The 22,935-nt window shown below is 44.3% G+C and overlaps 2 protein-coding genes across 2 annotated transcripts in view; one reads left to right on the plus strand and one right to left on the minus strand.

Annotated features, from left to right (window-relative positions):
- Positions 1-749, minus strand: part of txnrd2.2 (thioredoxin reductase 2, tandem duplicate 2) — a 61,019-nt gene extending 60,270 nt beyond the window's left edge. The window contains exon 1 of the mRNA XM_068006112.1: positions 439-749. Coding sequence (XP_067862213.1) covers positions 439-523 — 85 coding nt within the window. The 5' untranslated portion in view covers positions 524-749. The remainder of the gene's footprint in view (positions 1-438) is intronic.
- Positions 376-22,935, plus strand: part of LOC137342261 (catechol O-methyltransferase-like) — a 32,692-nt gene continuing 10,132 nt past the window's right edge. Inside the window, exons 1-2 of the mRNA XM_068006113.1 lie at positions 376-1,121; positions 21,197-21,479. Coding sequence (XP_067862214.1) covers positions 21,197-21,479 — 283 coding nt within the window. The 5' untranslated portion in view covers positions 376-1,121. The remainder of the gene's footprint in view (positions 1,122-21,196; positions 21,480-22,935) is intronic.

Here is a 22,935-nt window from a genome sequence, read left to right on the forward strand (position 1 = left end):
TATCCGGGGGGGGGGGGAAGAGAATCCGGGGGGGGGGGGAAGAGAATCCGGGGGGGGGGGAAGAGAATCCGGGGGGGGGGGGGGGAAGAGAATCCGGGGGGGGGGGGGGAAGAGAATCCGGGGGGGGGGTGGAAGAGAATCCGGGGGGGGGGGGGGGAGAGAATCCGGGGGGGGAAGAGAATCCGGGGGGGGGGGGGGAAGAGAATCCGGGGGGGGGGGGGGGAAGAGAATCCGGGGGGGGGGGGGGAAGAGAATCCGGGGGGGGGGGGGGGGGGAGAGAATCCGGGGTGGGGCGGGTGGGGAGAAGCCTCGGGCCTCGGCCTGGGGGTAGTGGTAATTAGACTGAGCCCGAGCGAGGAGCTGGGAGCTCAGCGCCGGTGAAGCGAAAGGCCCCGGTAATCGGGTAACGCGTGAGCCGCGGCCGCGACCGCCACTTGCCTGTGAGACCGCGGGCCCCGGCTCCCCCCAGCCCGGAATCGGCCGCTTTCCTCCGGCAGCGACTCCACACTCTGAGCGCCGCCATCTTGCCCGCCGCGCGCCGCCTGATGTTTTTGTGTTTAATTCACTTCATTTTCTGAGTTGTGCTTTTTTTTTTAAAAACGAAAATTCCAATTCTGCATTTAGACCCAGAGTTCCTAACAAAATTAAACTCAAAAGAATGCTGATTTCTTGTTCTAAGGTTGTTCTCCCCGGATCAAAGACGCTTGAGAAGAGATTTGATAAAAGTGTTCAAAATCATGAAGGGTTTCGATAAAGTAAATAAAAGAGAAATTGTTCCCATTGGCGGAAATACAGGTTTAAAATGATTGGCAAAAGAACCAAAGGCGACATGAGGAAAATCTTTTTTCACGCAGCGAGTGGTTTTGATCTGGAATGCGCTGCCTGACAGGGCGGTGGAAGCAGATTCAATCGTGGCTTTCAAAAAGGAATTGGATAAATACTTGAAGGGAAAAAATTTGCAGAGCTGCGGAGAAAGAGCAGGGGAATTGGGACGAACTGGATTGCTCTTGCAAAGAGCCGGCACGGGCTCGACGGGCGGCATGGCCTCCTTCTGTGCTGTAACCATTCTGTGATTCTAGGTTAATGGTGCGGTTAGTGCTGCTCTGCTTACAGTAATAGAGGTGACTTGTGCTCTTTTTAACTGCCTTCTTTAGATTACATTCATTTTAAGTTTTAATATTTTGTCAGAATTTATGTTTATTTCTGCTGCCAATACTTGTAAATGTAATACTTGTAAATACTTACAATTTGATTAGCATAAGATAGTTAATATTCTGAATGATTGCTCCGTCAAAGTATTCATAAGGAAGGGCATGAGCAATGTGCTCTCCCAACGTCATAATAACCTAATTAGAATAAATTGCTTTGATATCAACGTCATGGAAGTTACACGCAGGCTAAAAGGGCTCAAAACAAACAGGTCCCCGTAGATATGTGGTGTTTATCTCAAGTTGTAAGAGAGACAAGGAAGAGATTTGTCCGACATTGACAGTGATCATGAGGGACTCAATGAACATTGGGGAGGTATCAATAGATGGGAACAAGGTAACATAATACCATTTTCAAAAAGAGTGCCAAAGCGAATGCAGGCAACTACAGATTTCATGTGGAACTTAATCAAATGCTTTTTGTAAGACTGGATGTACCATGTTGCAAAAAGATTTGCATTTATATAGCACCTTTCACAACCTCAGGACATCCCAAAGCCGTTTACAACCAATTAAGTACTTTCTCAACTGTAGTCACTGTTGTAATGTAGGAAACATGGCAGCCAATTTGCACAGAGCAAAGTCCCACAAACAGCAATGTGATAATGACCAGATAATCTGTTTTTTAGTGCTGTTGGCTGAGGGATAATCTTGGTTAGGACAATGGGGATTGTGACTTATGCCATTACTTAAACCAGGCCATAATTTCCTGGGACATTTGCACTGCTCCACAGAGACCCTCACTGAAGAGTTAATTACCACAGCTCCGCCCCCCATTAAAATCAATGGTGAGACCGAATTTGCTGAATTAATACCACTGTGACCCCCACAGTCACTTAAACATAGGAGCAGCAGTCGGCCATTCAGCCTCTCGAGCTTGTTCCACCATTCAATTAGATCATGGCTGATCTGTATTTTAACTCCATTTACCTCCATTTGTTCTGCAACCCTTAATTCACTTGCCTAACAAAAATCTATCAATTTCAGTTTTGAAATTTTCAATTTATCTAGCCTCAACAGCTGTTCAGATTTCCACTACCTTTTGTGTGAAGAAGTGCTTCCTGACAACACCCCTGAATGGCCTAGCTCTAATTTTAAGGTTATGCCCCGTCGTTCTGGACTCTCCCACCAGAGGAAATAGTTTCTCTCAATCTACCCTATCAAGTCCTTTAATCATCTTAAACTCCTCAATTAGATCACCCCTTAATCTTCTATACTCAAGGGAATGCAGGCCTCGTCTATGCAAACTGTCCTCATAATTTAACCCTTTTGGTAAATCTGATGAATCTGCACTGCACCCCCTCCAAGGCCACTATATCTTTCCTGATGTGTAATGCCCAGAACTGAACGTAGTACTCTAAATGGGGCCTTTTTTTTCATTCGTTCATGGAATGTGGGCGTCGCTGGCGAGGCCAGCATTTATTGCCCATCCCTAATTGCCCTTGAGAAGGTGGTGGTGAGCTGCCTTCTTGAACCGCTGCAGTCCGTGCGGTGAAGGTTCTCCCACAGTGCTATTAGGAAGGGAGTTCCAGGATTTTGACCCAGCGACGATGAAGGAACGGCGATATATTTCCAAGTCGGGATGGTGTGTGACTTGGAGGGAAACGTGCAGGTGGTGTTGTTCCCATGTACCTGCTGCTCCTGTCCTTCCAGGTGGTAGAGGTCGCGGGTTTGGGAGGTTCTGTCGAAGAAGCCTTGGCGAGTTGCTGCAGTGCATCCTGTGGATGGTACACACTGCAGCCACTGTGCGCCGGTGGTGAAGGGAGTGAATGTTTAGGGTGGTGGATGGGGTGCCAATCAAGCGGGCTGCTTTGTCCTGGATGGTGTCGAGCTTCTTGAGTGTTGTTGGAGCTGCACTCATCCAGGCAAGTGGAGATCCATCACACTCCTGACTTGTGCCTTGTAGATGGTGGAAAAGCTTTTTGGAGTCAGGAGGTGAGTCACTCGCCACAGAATACCCAGCCTCTGACCTACTCTTGTAGCCACAGTATTTATGTGGCTGGTCCAGTTAAGTTTCTGGTCAATGGTGACCCCCAGAATGTTGATGGTGGGGGATTCGGCGATGGTAATGCCGTTGAATGTCAAGGGGAGGTGGTTAGACTCTCTCTTGTTGGAGATGGTCATTGCCTGGCACTTGTCTGGCGCGAATGTTACTTGCCACTTATGAGCCCAAGCCTGGATGTTGTCCAGGTCTTGCTGCATGCGGGCTTGGACTGCTTCATTATCTGAGGGGTTGCGAATGGAACTGAACACTGCAATCATCAGCGAACATCCCCATTTCTGACCTTATGATGGAGGGAAGGTCATTGATGAAGCAGCTGAAGATGGTTGCGCCTTGGACACTGCCTTAAGGAACTCCTGCAGCAATGTCCTGGGGCTGAGATAATTGGCCTCCAACAACCACTACCATCTTCCTTTGTGCTAGGTATGACTCCAGTCACTGGAGAGTTTTCCCCCTGATTCCCATTGACTTCAATTTTACTAGGGCTCCTTGGTGGCACACTCGGTCAAATGCTGCCTTGATGTCAAGGGCAGTCACTCTCACCTCACCTCTGGAATTCAGCTCTTTTGTCCATGTTTGGACCAAGACTGTAATGAGGTCTGGAGCCGAGCGGTCCTGGCGGAACCCAAACTGAGCATAAGTGAGCAGGTTATTGGTGAGTAAGTGCCGCTTGATAGCACTGTCGACGACACCTTCCATCACTTTACTGATGATTGAGAGTAGACTGATGGGGCGGTAATTGGTCGGATTGGATTTGTCCTGCTTCTTGTGGACAGGACATACCTGGGCAATTTTCCACATTGTCGGGTAGATGCCAGTGTTGTAGCTGTACTGGAACAGAGGTTTATATAACTGTAATGTAACTTCCACTCCTTTGTATTCCAGCTTACTTGAGATAAAGGCCAACATACCATTAGCCTTTTAAATTATTTTTTGTAGCTGTCCACTTGTACTAAATCATTGCAGAATGAGGCTGGAGGGCTCAGTATGTTTAGTGCAATCACAGGAATCGTAGTTTACTGTTTAAATTAAGAAATACTTGTGCTGCCCTCATTAGGTGTTTTATTTAATTATTCAGTGGTGCAGTTCTTGACAGTATCTAGGATAACTGGTGCAAAGCAACAGAAATTACATATCTGGCAAGCGCAGGTTTCAACCAGCATCCAAATGTGACTTTTTTTATGTATGTAATTCGGATCGTTTATCCTCTGCATTGTGAATGTGGTCTTTAGTGATCACAATGTGCCCATTTACACCTTATTACAATCTAAGTAGCAAATCAGAAATAGCACAGGAATTACAGACTGCTTGAGCCTCTAATTTCCGTGTTGCTGGTGCAACCTCAATGGGAAGTGGGGGGGGAGTCACTGTTCCATCTAATGAACTAACCAGTCAGATATAAAAACAGTCCTTAAGCTGAATCGGCTCTCTACAATTTGAATTTATGCTCGTTTCTGCCCATCAGTTCAATCCATAAACGTAAATTTCATACACTTCCGGGCCTGAGTAGCATCACATCGCAAGTTCTCCACTCCCGATCCATCACTAACCGTAAATTCGCCAATGAAGGATCGAGGAGCGTAATGGTCTAACTTGTGGAGTTTGTCGTCAGTATTGCCATTGCAGCAAATTCCGAGCCTTTGTTTGGTGCATTTTACATTCTACAATGGACATGACTAAGACACACAAAGGAGATATTGAAGTTCTGGAGAAAATTCAGCGAACAGCCATAAAGCTGATATCTATTGTCAGAGGTCTGATTTAGAAGGACAGACTGGAGATACTTGGGTATTTCAGCCTTCAAAGGAGAGGATGGCGAGGTGATCTTTTAAATGTGTTTATGAAAGTAAATGGTACGGAAACAATAAATCCAGTCGAGTAATTCAGACTAAATTGTAGGAGTAGCACAAGGCATAAATCAGTAAATGTAGGAGTGATATCAGAAAGTTCTTCTTGAAACAATGAGTGATCAGCACAGGGAATAGACTCTCAGCTACAGCAGTGGAGACAAAATCCCTGGAATTATTTAAGAAAAAAATAATCAATGCTGCAATGGGGGACCGCACGGTTTGTCTAGATGGAAGAACTATATTGGCCATATGGCCCTCCTCGTCTGTAATTATGTGTCTGGAAGTACTGAGGGGAGAGAAAGATTTTAATTTATCTTGAGACACTTTAAATAACATAAGCAACATGGAAGCTTGTCTTCAACTCCATCACCTGGTTGTTCAGAGTGGATGGGCGTTGCAGTGGGGAGGATAATTAGGCTAATTCGATTTATGGAAGATAATTAAAAGCTCTCAGGTTTCTGAGTCCCTGATCGCCTCGAGGCTTTCTAGTAGAGATGCTGAGTTGATGGACTTTGCAGAGAGAAAGAGTCAAACTGGGCTTTCACAAGGAAAATCAGGCAAATATGACCTAGCCTTACTCTCACAGCCTAACAAGACTGCATTAATCATGCCAACATTATGATGCTAGACCATCCACCTGTCTTGGCTAAAGGTGACCTGAGAAAGGAGACAGCTATCACCAGGCAAGAGAAACAACAACAGGAAAACTGGAGGAAGATCAAAGTATCAGGGCTAAAATCTCTATTGTTTTTTTGTTTTATAGCAGCCAGTCTCAATCACTTTTTTAGTTTAAGCCCCTTTTATAAAAAAAGGTGGGGGGGTGCTGGGTGAGACGGTGTCCCTCCACCGATGACACTGGGCAAACCCATGTAATCTTGACTAATTAAATAATAAACCCAATTCAATAATAATTGTATTCTCAGTGTCGATGATGCACTCCAGTCCCTGCGGTGCCCACTGGTCGCAGAATGCCTCAAGCATACTGGCAGACACCGCATGCTCCCTCTCCAGGGCCACCTGAGCGCGGAGAATGCCATATCTTCATTGTTTTCTGTGACAGCTTGGCTCTGTTTGTGACACTTGCCCCTCTGAGTCAGGCAGCTTTGGACTCCAGCAGAATTAAGCTAGACTTTCCAAAGGATGGTGGAATGATTGTGGCTTCGTTAAGCAAGAAGTATTGTGGCTCTTTTTTGCACAGCTAGGATCCTATGGGCATTTGACAGAAAATCTCTCGAGCATAAACGGAGCAGCTCAGTGAAGAATATGGATAAGGACAATAGTACCTGTGTGTATTCCTTCAGAAAGCAGTCGATGCGTGCCTGATGAATGCCACTATGCTGGAGGACATCACTGCCATTGTAAATGATGGGACCTTTTCCCCTTAACCCACTATATCTTTTTGGCATTTCACAGAACACAAGCTTTAGCTGTGGGGAGGAGGGCATGTGTTCACCACAAAGCAGGAAAAGAAAGCAAGCAAGAAAGAAAGAACTTGCATTTATATAGCGCCTTTCACTACCTCAGGACGTCCCAAAGCGCTTTACAGTCAATGAAGTATTTTTGAAGTGTAGTCACTGTTACAGGAAACGCAGAAACCAATTTGCACGCAGCGAGGTCCCACAAACAGCAATGTGATAGTGACCAGATAATCTGTTTTAGTGATGTTGGTTGAGGGATAAATATTGACCAGGACTCCACTGCTCTTCTTCGAAATAGTGCCGTGGTATCTTTTACATCCACCTGAGAGGGCAGATGGAGCCTCGGTTTAACGTCTCATCCAAAAAATGGCACCTCTGACAGTGCAGCACTCCCTCAGCACTGCACTGGGAGTGTCAGCCTAGATTTTGTGCTCAAGTCTCTGGACTGGAACTTGAACCCACAATCTTCTGACTCAGAGGCGAGAGTGCTACCCACTGAGCCGAGGCGAGGCATCCATCCCGTAACCCTCTGGTTCACCTTCATACCGTAGGTGAAGGCTCATGTGACCTGCCACTTTGGCTGAACGAGGTTGGATGGCATAGAGAGATCTTTGGGTCGGGGTGGGGGGGGGGTGGGGAACCCCCGCATAAGAACACAAAACACAGCCAGACAGAGGTTCGAAATGCTGAGCAGAAGCTGCAGCATCTCACCGGGGGTGAAGGAACAATCAGAAGGGCAAGTACACCCGAGAAAACCTGGTACCTCTGAACCACAAGAGGGCGTTGGCCAGGAGGAATCCATGTGCTGCCCCTCTCAGGTGTTAATATTAAACCAGGCGAGCGAAGGAAAGGAGACAATAAAGGAGAAACTTACCCAAATAAAAATAAAGTTAAAAGAAATGAAAAAAAGTCAATGTTTCTTACTTAATTTCCATTTTTATTTACATTCTCTGAAAAATATCTGTAAGCTCAGTTTGTGACCCAGGGAAATGGTACATTTCTACCGTTATACGGCAGTCTGAATATTTCTAGACGATAATTAAGGAATGTTGTTGTTGTAAAAATTACTGTGTGGCATTTCAGTTTTTGAAGCTGATTATTCCAATGATTTCAATTCATTTTTCCTTGAACTTTCTGCCATTCTCCCCCGCCCCCCCCCCCCTCCCCGCCAATATTTGTTTTGTTTCTGCAGAACCGCTTGCAGCTGGGAGCTCAGACAAGTCACCCTGTGGATAGCTCCATGACTTTTAACACTGGTGTGCATCTGTGCACATTTGCCCCAGGCCAGATGGCTTATTTCTGTTTTTCAGAACTGACAAAAGTCATCATAATTGTAGCGGATGGATTTAAAGGCCAGGTACCCGTGGGAGCTGATGCAGCTGCTGCTTATAAATCTACCTTACGTAACTGGATTATGCCTCTTAAAGGAGAATTGTATTGACTTCAAATGGCACCTATACTTCAATATGGCCCACTTAACGTTATCTCCCAAGTCCTCCTTTCAACCTTTTAGATACTTGATGAATACAGATCAAAGGCAGCCCAGGGATACAAAACTTGTGCAGAACTTCATCATTTCGGTGAGAAATTCCACCCAAAGCATTCTTAGAATCATACAGCACTGAAGGAGGCAATTAGACCCATCGTGCCTGTGTCGATTCTTTGAAAGAACTATCCAATTAGTCCCACTCCCCTGCTCTTACCCCGTAGCCCTGTAAATTTTTCCTTTTCAAGTATTTATCCAATTTCCTTTTGAAAGTTACCATTGAATCTGCTTTCACCGCCCTCTCAGGCAGTGCATTCCGGATAAAGTTATGTAGCAGCTTTAAAGGGCGTAGAGAACAGTGTCAGCTTGGCTCACTTTTGCCTTTGAGCTGGAAGGTTGTGGGCACATAATCTAGGCCGACACTTCAGCGCAGTACTGAGGGAGTGTCGCGTGTTGTCAGAAGTGTTGTCCTTCAGAGACATTAAACCCAGCTCCTGTCTGCCTGTTCAAGTGGACGTAAAAGCAGGGAACTCTCCCGATGTCTGGTCAATATTCTTGCCTCAATCAAAAACAAATTAACTGATCATCCAGCTTATTGCAGTTTGTGGGATCTTCCCATGTGCAAATTGGCTGCCTTATTTGCCTTCATAACTGTGACTGCACTTCAAAAGTAATTAGTGCGAAGCACTTTGAAACGTGATGGGGCGCTATGTAAATGCTAGTCTTTCCTTTAAATGCAAAGATAAAGTTCTTTGTGTAATAGTTATGATTTAATATAGTTCACCTTTAAGGTTATTTCTTCTCCTGGCACTTCCAACCAATCACAAAGACTTGTTTTCTGAACTCAGAAGAGACTGCCAAACAGCAGAAAGACAGCCAGTCAACCAGAGTCCTGTTTCTATGACAACTCTCAATAGTGTATTCAACACTGGGTTCCAGAATTCAATAAAATAAAATAAAAATCTGGAGTGAACAATTGGTTGATAAACAATATATTATATTCCAAACTAAATGTTAAGGAAGCTGTGTTAAATTGTTATTAATAATCAGTCACTAAGGAGGATTTTCCAAAATGTTTTACTGGAGGGAGGGACTAGGTTCCTATATTACAACAGTGACTACATTTCAATGGTACTCCATTGGCTGTAAAGCACTTTGGGACGTCCTGAGGTCATAAAAGGCGCCATATAAATGCAAGTTCTTTGTTTCGGTGGCCTAGTGGGTCAGGCACTGTCTTTTCACCTCAGTGACTTTGGTTTTATTCCAATCCAGACTGCTGGGATAAAAGTCTCCCCGTCTCTGCTGGCTATAAGGATTCTGCATGAAGTGATTTTTGGGCATCCTCGACCTACTTCTCAGAGGACATGGGCCACAGAACTGCTCACAACACAGCACAAATTGGCATTAACTTGGCAATTTCACGTAAAGAGGTCGTAATAGTGGCTGGCTTGCTCTTCTGAGGTTCAGTTTAAGGCATATTGTTGGGATAGAGCAAAACGAGTTCTATTCCACTTTCGACTGTGCTATATTTGACCTGGGTGGGGAGAGACCCACGGAGCTCAAAACTGCTTCCCTCGCACAGAAAAGAAAATGCCACAGGATACTAGAATGTGGGTTTGTGCCGATAATTCACTGCACAGTGGGCTCCTGAGCTTAGCCAAGCTAGCAACGGAAAGTGATGAGTGAAGCAGAGGCATTCTCCCACTGGGGAGAAACATCGCAAATGTCGCCTTCAATTGCTGGTGCCTACTTCTTAGTTTGGCTTTAAATCTGGAGAGCGACCCACGTTGGGTCTCACTACATGTCTGCACGTTATTACCGTGCCAATTCGGCACTGTCGAAAGGTTAAAACGTTGTCCGAATTGGAAAACATGTCAACACAATTAAGCGAAACGCTATGACCTCCTCCAGCCCTACAACCCTCCGAGATCTCTGCGCTCCTCCAATTCTGGCCTCTTGTGCCTCTCCGATTTTCATCGCTCCACCATTGGCGGCGATGCCTTCAGCTGCCTAGGCCCTAAGCTCTGAAATTCCCTCCCTAAACCTCTCTGCCTCTCTCTCCTCCTTCAAGAAGCTCCTTAAAACCTAGCTCTTTGACCGAGCTTTTGGTCACCTATCCTAATATCTCCTTATGTGACTAGGGGTCAAATTTTGTTTGATATCGCTCCTGTGAAGTGCCTTTGGATGTTTTACTACGTTAAAGGTGCTATATAAATGCAAGTTGTTGTTGCTTTGAGTACTGTATCCATGATGTGGAGATGCCGGTGATGGACTGGGGTGGACAAATGTAAGGAATCTTACAACACCAGGTTATAGTCCAACAAATTTATTTTAAAATCACAAGCTTTCGGACATTATCCCCTTCGTCAGGTGAATGAGTGAAAAGGTTCTCAAATCGCATATCTTATACTAGGCTGGGACAGCATCACACCAATCAAAAGGTGTCGTTGTTGTTCAAACAGGCCAGTCACGGAGAACAGCACGTCCCAGTACACTGGATATACATTGTGTCAATTACACAGACAGACAGAAAGAAACCCAAATGGCAGAGAGAGAGAGAATATTAAAAACATAACTTTTTTTTCCCTTTTTGCTGGTGGGGTTACGTGTAGCGTGACATGAACCCAAGATCCCGGTTGAGGCCGTCCTCATGGGTGCGGAACTTGGCTATCAACTTCTGCTCGACGATTTTGCGTTGTCGTGTGTCTCGAAGGCCGCCTTCGGGTAAGCGTTCTCCAAGGCGGCCTTCGAGACACACGACAACGCAAAATCGTCGAGCAGAAGTTGATAGCCAAGTTCCGCACCCATGAGGACGGCCTCAACCGGGATCTTGGGTTCATGTAACGCTACACGTAACCCCAACAGCAAGGAAAAAAAAGTTATGTTTTTAATATTCTCTCTCTCTCTCTGCCATTTGGGTTTCTTTCTGTCTGTCTGTGTAATTGACACAATGTATATCCAGTGTACTGGGACGTGCTGTTCTCCGTGACTGGCCTGTTTGAACAACAACGACACCTTTTGATTGGTGTGGTGCTGTCCCAGCCTAGTATAAGATATGCGATTTGAGAACCTTTTCACTCATTCACCTGACGAAGGGGATAATCTCCGAAAGCTTGTGATTTTAAAATAAATTTGTTGGACTATAACCTGGTGTTGTAAGATTCCTTACTGTATCCATGTCCATGGTCTCATTTTTGTGGAGCTTCTGGTGAAACAAATAATTACTGTTGGGACATCAAGATGAAAAATAAAGAAAGTCCTGCTCTCCTCAGGGTAAATTGGATGGAAGGGTTGTGCCCCCTCACTCCTCTCTCTCCAAATGGTACCAGCATATATTTAACTTTGACTAACCACTCCCTGCGTTTCTGCTTGACTCTCTCCTTACTTCACAGTGACCATTCAAGCATACAGCAATCTCTGCCCAGGTTTTTGAACATGTCCTGATTTTAGCATAGGCTGTGGCATCAAACCTGGCCTTGCTCCTCATTATTTCATCAATAGGAATTCTAAATCTTGTTCCACTAAAACGATCAATCTTCCCATTTAAGGGCCCTGTCACACAACTGCAGGAACTGCCGCGATTCTGAGTCACGGTGTATGTTTCAGGTTGCCTCTTCACTGCTTCAATGTAGGTATTGTGTCACCGTTTCAATCCACTTAAGTCTCATGTGACTAACAATTGTAAGATGATATGGCTCCAAATATTTCTGTGGCCCCTCAATCCGGGTGTAAGTGCTGGGATCTGCCTGCTGCTCACCACACTGGAGTAGCCAACGTCAAGGGGAGATTATCTATTTTGAATAATCTTGGGGGGGCGGGGCACTCATACCACTATGTGTGCATTTCATGTGCCTGCCATAGGGAGAGGGTCAGGAGAAGCAGCAGTCACTTGTGCCTACAGTGGTAGCCCCAGACCCAGCATTTTGGTAGGGGCCCATTTCCTTGACAAGGGGGCCAATGTCAGTCTGTTTTTGTCTTCAAAAACCCAGGCTTGGACCCTACTTCTGCCAGCTAGGAAGCCAGTACATCTACTTTCTTCCACGTACCAGTCGTCCAGCAGATCCTAAACCGGGACTGAGGAAATTCCCAGCCTGGCCATGCGCCCTCTGACATAGAGGCCCATGTTTGGGGTGGACTGAAGTTCTGCCGCAAGCAAGGCCGGCCCCCTCCCCGGAGGCTGACGAGGGAAGCCGGAACCCAGCGTATCCAGGTCTCGGCCTAATTCACAAGCATTCCACTACAAACCCGCTTGACTTATACTGGGAGTACCCCAGAAAGCCCACAGCTTTTCAGGACCGGTATGCCCATTTTAATAGGATACCAAAGACACTTCATGACTGAGATACGTTATGCATCCTTGCATAAGCATGCACTGTCTATCATTTTTATATGGACACCACTACAAAGAATAGATCTGAGCCATAAGTACAAAACTATTGCTTGATAATGACACCAGACAATTCAGAGATAAAGACTACATCACAATATATTGCACGGAGCACATTTTCTTCTCTGCATTAATTAATTTAAGGTGTGGTTGTGGAATTGGCAAGAGAAGCCACTGACAGAGATGCTCTGGCTTCAATTGGATACAAGTGGAACCAAGCAAAGGAAATCCCAGGCCTGGACAATGAAGGAGAGGCATTGGGAGGAGGATCATGTAATCGACCATGTCAAAGGCTACAGAGAGGTCAAGGAGGATGCCGATGGATATTGCACCACAGTCACAGAAAATGTCATTCGTGACTTTATTTAGGGCTGTTGGTGCTGTGGGAGGGGAAAAAAACTTGATTGGAGAGATTCGAACAGGAAGCTGTGGGAGAGTTGGGCATGGATCAGGGAGGTGACAACATGGGACCTTACACAGGGTGATGCAGGATAAATTTTTAAAAAGTGAAAACTCTTGGCAGTGCTCTAATTTAGATGACCCCTCCCCCTACACCCCTCCATTATTTCAGTTCCAATATCTGATGTGAGTAGTCAGATTCACAAGCTAACTTGTAATGTATTTTGTTAGTTCTTCACCAGATCACTCATATGAACAGCTTAGCTAAACACCAAGGGGAGAAAGTAGAAATTTGTCCATCTTCCATTGCAGGAAACTCTCCTTTTCCCAATATTCCTCCTGGCCAATATATATCCCTTAACCAATGTCACCAAAACAGATTATCTGGCTATTATCACATTGCTGTTTGGGGGACCTTGCTGTGCGCAAATTGGCTGCTGTGTTTCCTACATTACAATAGTGACTGCACTTCATTGGCTGCAAAGGACCTCGGAAAGGAAAGGGAGGTTGGAGTTGGGACAGTAATTAACAAGGACAGGATTTTTTGAGGGGTTAGTTTTGAGAAAAGGTAAACATTTCCAATATTCGTTAAAATGGTGGCTAGGAAGTTGAGAGATCAGGAATTTAGTGGGAATGAGGTTGAGGGAGCAGGAAGTAGATTTCATGGATGCGATGAGCTTAGGAGGGAGAGAAACTAGAGATGGATGAGGGTTCAGGGTCAGGTTCAGAGCGTGAATGGGTTGGAGGTTTGGTTTTGTGGTCAAGGGGAAAAGAGGATCCAGCACAGTCAGCTGAATGGATGGTCTCTACCTTGGACACAAAGAAATCCATGGGCTCCATGAAATGAAGGATTGCAGTATATAATGTTTTCATTTAAAATGCCTGCCAAAAACTCATTACAATGGCTCAATGAAGACATGAGTCTTAATGTGATAGTCAATCTTTGGACCTGAATGTGTGATCTGGCTGAAAAGGAGAACACTCAATTCCTACAGGTGCCAATCACTAGAGTTAGTTTTCCAATGCCAGTGCTGGAAAAGAAAGAACTTGCATTTATACAGCGCCTTTCACAACCTCAGAACGTCCCAAAGTGCTCTGCAGCCAATGAAGTGCAGTCACTATTGTAATGTAAGAAACACAGCAGCCAATTTGCGTACAGCAAGGTCCCCCAAACAGCAATGTGATAATGGCCAGATAATCTGTTTTGGTGACATTGGTTAAGGGATATATATTGGCCAGGAGGAATATTGGGAAAAGGAGAGTTTCCTGCAATGGAAGATGGACAAATTTCTACTTTCTCCCCTTGGTGTTTAGCTAAGCTGTTCATATGAGTGATCTGGTGAAGGACTAACAAAATACATTACAAGTTAGCTTGTGAATCTGACCACTCACATCAGATATTGGAACTGAAATAATGGAGGGGTGTAGGGAGAGGGGTCATCTAAATTAAAGCACTGCCAAGAGTTTTCACTTTTAAAAAATTTATCCTGCATCACCCTATGTAAGGTCCCATCACATCATACATCTATATCCAATGAAGAATAACAATGACGACCTGCTGCTGGGACTTGCCGATCGAATTCTGTAGTCAGCCATTAGGTGAAGCACGTGAGCAATTGTCCTTCCTATCTGTGTGTAAGCACTATGGCTCCATGTGGCATCCTCCCAAAGTGACCAAGTTGTGAACTTACCCTGTCGGAAATCTCATTGAAACAACCTGAGTCCTACCACTCACTGGACAAACCCAGTGAAACCATGAGCGCACAACTCATCTCAAGGCATTTGTCACTTCTTCTTCAATCCTTTATGACTGCATATAGTGACATCACTATTCCCAGCCAGATTGGAGATGATTGGGTAATTCCCCTGTCAATCACGCCTAGAAACCGCACTGCTGTAAGTGACTGGGATTGATTTTAATTTGTATTATGTAACTATCCTCCACTCGCTGGATTTGGTAGTTCCCCCGTCAATCCTTTACTGTTTCTTTCTCTGATTTGTTTCTGCATCTTATTCATGTATTGTTGTTGCTGCTCTTCCTACTTACTATAAATTTACAGGGCTTTTGGGAAAGAGCAGGAGAATGGGACTAATTGGATAGCTCTGTCAAAGAGCCGGTACAGACACGATGGGCCGAATGGCCTCCTCCTGTGCTGTACCTACTATGGCAGCTCAAGGGCAAGGTCATCATCCATATTTATAAACAAATAAAATTTATTTTATTCTTTTCCCCTTTCCCTGGTTGAAGGTGGATGAGCAGTTTCAGTGCTTCCTGCAGAGATATTATCGGCAGGGGAGACTTCGTACATTTCTTCAATTCTACTTAATAAAATTCAGCGTGGATCAGAATACAGAAACTCGCAGAATAAAGAAATGTGTTTGTATAAGTTATTAAACAACTATGTCTACCAGACAGTGGCACAGCACAAGTTCAACGAGTGTATGTTGGTTCTAGTGCAAAGCCATTTCTAACCAGAGGCTAAATGGCACCAAAACATAATTATATTGAGCGACTAAATGTCCGGTGACACAGTAAACTGTGACACAGTGTTACATTTGTCAACCGACCTGCTCAAAAATTCTTGACATCTCAATAAAGGCTTCTCAAACCCCAAATATTTAAAGTCGCTTTGGGATCTCAATCTTAAATATGATTTGTACAATTAAAAGAAACTTTGAGCTGCCGAAATGAATCCATTCAATCCGTAACTTGAAGAAGTAACAGAAAAGGTAGACAAGGGTAATGGAGTAGATGTGATATATTTGGATTTTCAAAACGCCTTTGATAAGGTACCGCATAGTAGACTCATGACTAAGGTCAGAGCATGTGGAGTCAGGGGACATGTAGCAGAATGGCTACAAAACAGAAAACAGAGAGTAGGGGTTAAAGGTAGTTACTCAGACTGGCAAAAGGTGGGAAGTGGTGTTCCACAAGAATCGGTGCTGGGTCCAGTGTTGTTCACAATTTACATAAACGATTTGGACTCGGGAATCAGAAGTTCAATTTCAAAATTTGCGGACAACACCAAATTGGGGGGTATAGTTAATACTGATGAGGATTGTGACAAAATACAGGAGACATTAATAAACTTGCAGAATGGGCGTGTAATTGGCAAATGAATTTCAATATAGATAAGTGTGAGATACTACATTTTGGTAGAAAGAATAAGGGGGCCACATACTGCTTGGATAATAAGTGTCTAAATGGAGTAGAGGAGCAGAGCGGCAGAGGGATCTGGGGGTACAGAGACCCAAATCACTAAAAGTAGCGACGCAGGTTAATAAGGCCAAATAAAAAAGCAAACCAAGCACTGGGGTTCATTTCTAGAGGGATAGAATTGAAAAGCAGAGAAGTTATGTTAAACTTGATAGAACCTTGGTTAGACCACACTTGGAGTATTGTGAACAGTTCTGGTTTCCACATTATAAAAAGGATATAGAGGCATTGGAGAAGGTGGAAAAAAGATTTACTAGGATGATACCAGAACTAAGAGGTTATACCTAACAGGAAAGATTGAGCAGGCTGGGGCTCTTTTCTCTAGAAAAGAGAAGTTTGAGGGGTGACCTGATAGAAGGCTTTGAGATTATGAAAGCGTTTAATAGGGCAGACATAAAGAAGATGTTTCCACTTGCGGGGGGAGACCAGAACTCGGGGCCATAAATATGAGAGAGTCACTAATAAATCCAATAGGGAATTCAGGAGAAACTTCTTTACCCAGAGAGTGGTTAGAACATGGAACTTGCTACTAAAGGAATAGTTGAGGCAACTAGCATAGATACATTTAAGGGGAAGCTAGATAAACACATGGGGGAAGAGAGGAATAGAAGGATATGCTGATAGGGTTAGATGAAGTAGTGAGGCAGAGGGCTCGTGTGGAGCAAAAACACCGGCATAGATCTGTTGGGCACTTACTCACCAATAATCTGCTCACCTATGCTCAGTTTGGGTTCCACCAGGACCACTCGGCTCCAGACCTCATTACAGCCTTGGTCCAAACATGGACAAAAGAGCTGAATTCCAGAGGCGAGGTGAGAGTGACTGCCCTTGACATCAAAGCAGCATTTGACCGAGTGTGGCACCAAGGAGTACTAGTAAAATTGAAGTCAATGGGAAGCAGGGAGAAATCTCTCTAGGGGTTGGAGTCATATCTAGCACAAAGGAAGATGGTATTGGTTGTTGGAGGCCAAACATCTCAGCCCCAGGACATTGCTGCAGGAGTTCCTCAGGGCAGTGTCCTTGGCCCAACCACCTTCAGCTGCTTCATCAATGAACTTCCCTCCATCATAAGGTCAGAAATGGGGATGTTCGCTGATGATTGCACAGTGTTCAGTTCTATTCACAACCCCTCAAATAATGAAGCAGCCCGAGCCCGCATGCAGCAAGACCTGGACAACATCCAGGCTTGGGCTCATAAGTGGCAAGTAACATTCGCGCCAGATAAGTGCCAGGCAATGACCATCTCCAACAAGAGAGAGTCTAACCACCTCCCCTTGACATTCAACGGCATTACCATCGCCGAATCCCCCACCATCAACATCCTGGGGGTCACCATTGACCAGAAACTTCACTGGACCGGCCATATAAATACTGTGGCTACAAGAGCAGGTCAGAGGCTAGGTATTCTGCGGCGAGTGACTCACCTCCTGACTCCCCAGAGTCTTTCCACCATCTACAAGGCACAAGTCAGGAGTGTGATGGAATACTCTCCACTTGCCCGGATGAGTGCAGCTCCAACAACACTCAAGAAGCTCAACACCATCCAGGACAAAGCAGCCCGCTTGATTGGCACCCCATCCACCACCCTAAACATTCACTCTCTTCACCACCGGCGCACTGTGGCTGCAGTGTGTACAATCCACAGGATGCACTGCAGCAACTCGCCAAGGCTTCTTCGACAGCACCTCCCAAACCCGAGGCCTCTATCACCTAGAAGGACAAGGGCAGTAGGCACATGGGAACAACACCACCTGCACGTTCCCCTCCAAGTCACACATTATCTTGGAAATATATTGCCGTTCCTTCATCGTCGCTGGGTCAAAATCCTGGAACTCCCTTCCTAACAGCACTGTGGGAGAACCTTCATCACATGGACTGCAGCGGTTCAAGAAGGTGGCTCATCATCAACTTCTCAAGGGCAATTAGGGATGAGAAATAAATGTTGGCCTTCCCAGTGACGCCCACATCCCATGAATTAACTTTAAAAAGTGGCCTGTTTCTATGTAAAATACAGACCATGAAACTGCCAGGTTCAATCTATGATCTCTGTTGAGTTGACTGGTCTTGACCACGATGATGATCGGGACAGAACAATTGATTTTTGGGTTAGAAAGGGAGGGAAAAATATAACTCAGGCAGGGTTTCTGTTCCTGATTATCTTGCACCAATCCTTGCTGGAACTTAAGAACATAAGAAATAGGAGCAGGAGTAGACCAAACAGCCCCTGGAGCCTACTCCGCCATTCAATAAGATCATGGCTGATCATCTACCTCAACTCCACTTTCCCGCCCTACCTCCGTATCCTTTGATTCCCTTGTGTTCAAATATCCATCAATCTCAGTCTTGAATATACTCAATGACTGAGCATCCACAGCCCTCTGGGGTAGAGAATTGGACATTTGTGGATATTGGGTTTGGCTGTGAGTCCCTCATAGTCAAATAGTCTGCCAACGCTCACTGTTTAGGCTTAGGCGTACAAATGGTCACTTGGAAGGTACCAAAGAATGACTAGCATCTTTGAAACCATACTCCAGGAGTCAATGTCTTGAGGACGGAACACACCCGTGCAGTACTGAAGGAATGTATTGTTGGTGATGCTGTCTTAAGCCTCAAGATGTTACACCCAGTCTCAATCTGTCTGTCCTGGTGGCTCAGGTGGATGTTAAAGATGCCATGACAGGCACAGGCACAGGCACAATGGGCTGAATGGCCCCCTTCCGTGCTGTATGATTCTATGATTCCAGTAAAAAAAGACAAAACGGTCTCCTCTGATGGTTCAGTTGGTAAAGTTAATGTGTGGCTGAGTCATACAGCAACAACAACAACTTGCATTTATATAGCGGCTTTAATGTAGTAAAAAGTCCCAAGGCGCTTCACTGGAGTGTTATCAGACAAAATTTGACATCAAGTCACATAAGGTGATATTAGGACAGCTTGTTCAAAGAGGTAGGTTTTAAGGAGCGTCTTAAAAGGAGGAGAAAGAGCTGGAGAGGTTTAGGGACGGATTCCAGAGCTTCGGGTTTAGGCAGCTGATCAAAAAGGTCACAGATTCAAACCCCACTCTGCGTTGAGTTAGTTGATCTCAGCTGTTGGTGACAATGAGGGTGCTACAAATTGGCATGAGCACCTTAAGATTTGGGGGGAGCAAAACAGCCGGGTTCCCTTTCCTGAGCGCTATCTGAAAGCCTCTGTTGGAAAGTCCTTATGTGTGGACTTGGGTGAAAACGAGATTTAGCTCAGCTGTGACCCCCCGCCCCATGGCTTGGATGGCCTGTCGACACTTGCTGCAGAGGACCAGACATCAAGAACAGCCATTTCACCGTGGTACTGGGGGAAGGATGACAGGCTACCCTCCCTACAACCACATTCTATCAATTCAGTGCCTCCAGGACAAGATGGGAGAAAACTGGAGGAACGAAAAAAATTCTCAATTTAAAAAAAAAGACAAAATAAAAGGCAAGAAGATAATAAAACAAAGCATTACTCACTTCCTGAGGTGGTACATCAGAAAAGGTCAAACATTGCCTTTTTAAGGATATTTTATCTAAAGCAGATGTCAGTTGTAGTGTATGTAGAATGATGTAATCACATGTGATTGGCATTCAGGAGCTCTACCCAAACATGATCTATAATAAACCAGCTTGTTTTGAACAGGGAGGAGTGGGTTGGAACGATTCTCCTTCCACAAAGGTAATTACTATTTGTAAATGTACCTTCCTGTAATAAGTATAAACATTTATTTTTCCTTATGAATAAGGAGGTAGTTCAATCGTAATCCTGTGACTATTGTACCCCACTATTATTACTGTGAGATATTAGTGATAAATCTGTACAGGTCAATAGTACTGGTACAGAATTTAACTTCTATCACTCAGGGTGTAAGAATAGAGCAGTGGCCAGCTTAATTGATTGTTCTTACAGCCTTGATGTGACTATTCATTTAAAGACATTCCCAGCATGGGATTAATGTAATTACAATTTAAAGAGATCACTTTTGGGAAAATACACTTTAGTATTTCTGCAAGGGCGTGCTGTTATTTATTTTTTCCAATGGGATTTCAGAGAGTGTATCCATGGCAACCAGACATTCCATGAAGCACGCTGAAGCTCAGCTTTTGTTATTCCAGCTCTTTGTCCGAGCAAGTCGTTAAAATCACAAACATTTTTGTTTAATCTGAAAGAGAGCATGAGGGTTGGGGGCAAGGGGGAAGGGAAAGTCTTTTGTAGCAACTGCAATAGACAACCAACAGTGGAATGAAAACTCCAGAGTGGACAACTAATAATTCTGTTACCAGAGTTTGGTGAAACCACTGTTTAAGTTACAAAATGGAAAGAACATAGGTAAGAAGCACCACCATTTTGACTCGCGATCTGTTCCCTTCATGTTCGGACTAAGACTGAATGGACAGATGTTGGTGGTTTCTTAGGGTTGATAACCCTCCAGAATTGCCCTGGAGTCTCCAGGAATTAAAGATTAATCTCCAGGTCACTGCTGTGAGCAACCCGGGAGAAAAATATCATAGGGGCATTAAAAAGTGTGAATTTTTCATTTTCATTTATTTGTTATAAAAATATTGGAGAAGAATAAACAAAATCTGTTTGACAGGGCGGTGCAATTCAAGGCAGGAGATCATGTGATGAAACCTCCAGGAATATGTCCAACCAGAGTTAACAACCCTAGGGTTGTTTCTTCTATTGGTCACTATTAGTTTCTGCATACAAGGTTTACATTAACTGTTCAAACTAACTGGTTAGCATCTGCAAGTGCTGAACTCGGTAACAGTAATCTGCTACTGTTGTATGTTGGTGTCAAATTTTATCTGATAACCTTCCTGTGAAGCGCCTTGGGACATTTTACTACGTTAAAGGCGCTATATAAATGCAAGTTGTTGGGTGTGTTTGCATGAACTGAAATGCTACACACTCCAACTAAAAGTATATTCTACACAGTTCCCTCTGTGACTTAGAAACTAAGTGCACCTATCAGTGTGTAACTCAGCCATATAGATCCAGGTTCAATTTCTGGTGAATGTAAGGTCAATTGATCTCAGCCAGGGCAGGAGATGGTACAATTGGGCTAAGAAGGGGGACACTAAATTCAGCCATTGTTCTCACTCCTGATTTCTTACCAGGAATCATGCTGGTTATTGCCCTCTGGAAGATTATACATTTACCAAGTTGGAAAACGCTTGCATCTTTTATACACGTGTGTGTTTTCTTCCCCCCTAGATGCTGGAGTACCTCACAATCCTTGGCATCTTGGTGGTAAGTCTCTGTCTGCTTTTCGTACTGCTCGCCATTCTGGCTAAAAGCAATAGCACAGCAGCAATTTTCTGGCACACCGTCCTTGAAGAGAAAATGATGAAGTTCATAACCAGAAGGAGTAGAGAGGACAGAATTTTAGAATTCGTGTTGCAAAATGCTGTGAAAGGTGATGCGAAGAGCGTGGTGGACACCATCGATAAATACTGCAGGGAGAAGGAGTGGGCGATGAATGTCGGCGATGAAAAAGGTACTTTGTTTTAATTTTTTAAAAAGTCACTTTAGATTACATTGTACCCTTGAAAGAAAATTAAGCATGTTATTTTGGCAGAACGGTCTTTATTGTACCCATAATGCATTGTACCTTTGTACACTTGTCTAGATATTTGGCTAGACCCAAACCCTAATGGAATGAATATAACAATAACTCTCACATAATGCCTTTAAAGTAGAAAGATGTCTCAAGGTGCTTCAAAGAGGCATAAGGAAAAAAAAAGTACAACTTGATTCTTGTGGAATGCAATAAATAAACTGCAAAACAGTACTTTGGAGACCTTAATTTAACAACATCTCTATTTAGATCATAATCAGCTCCTGCCCAAAACAATACTGCACTTGCCAAAAAAGTTAAAAAAAGCTCAAAAGCTGCCAAGTATCTTCTCCCTCAAAACAAAATGTTAAAGAGATGTTACCAGCTCACTGGGGAGTTTTCCCAATTCCTAAAACAATGTGCTCTGGAGAAAAATAACAGCAGATGCGTCATTGTTGGGTTTGCGCTGTGCAGAAGGTGAACTTGTTGCAGCGTGAATGTGTTTCTCTTTTTGCATTTTAATTACAGAACATTTCTGGATAGGGCTCCACATTGACATAACCCCTTCGACCATTCTTTGAAATGATCATTTCAGCCTTAAGTTAGGAGAGAGAAAAGTGAAGTTGAGAAAAAAAAACTGATGTTAGCTCTTATCAAGATGGCTGCATCTCCCACATGGACCTCCATTTTCTCTGTATTCCCAAGGCTGGGATATAGAAACTTGAAGTTTGATTGCAGAACATCAGCTCCTGCACCCTTGCACTGTTTGAAAGCAACATGCGGTGGTTGTGGAGGGATTGAGGCACAGCAATGGAACACCATGGTGTCCCATCACTACATAGCAATGAGAAGCTGGAACCCTGGTCGATTCATCTGCTTCCTAGCCCAGGCATGCTGAAGTCAACCAGTAGCGCATAAATTGATGCCAGATGAATGCGGTTTTATTTGCGAACAAGCTTTCAAGTACACTGTGGACACAACATTGCTCAACTCATGGTAGCCCATGCTAACAAGGGCAAAATAAATAGCTGGATCAAAATTGAATCCATGTCACAATTGAAAATACTGAATTGCGATTCCTCAATTTCAACTCACTCAAATAATCGCAACTGGGATTTGGACATAAAGTTCCTTTAATGTCAGATTTCAGAAGATTGTTTTTTTGTGTGATCAATTTGACCTTTCTTGGTCAAAGCTGTTTGGATGTTCAGGCACTTGGTTTGAATGAGCTGCCAGGTTGTTCTGGATTCAGTGATAAATTCCGTGTGGGGTTCAAACCTTAAATAATAAATAACATAAATGATAAATGAATCGCACAAGAAGACAATGTACTTTAACTGAAATGTGGAGCTGAATTCAGTGTTATCATCTGTTACCATGGTAGCTATCTACTGGA

Source organism: Heptranchias perlo, chromosome 25 (assembly GCF_035084215.1).
Source record: "Heptranchias perlo isolate sHepPer1 chromosome 25, sHepPer1.hap1, whole genome shotgun sequence".
Lineage (NCBI taxonomy): Eukaryota > Metazoa > Chordata > Chondrichthyes > Hexanchiformes > Hexanchidae > Heptranchias > Heptranchias perlo.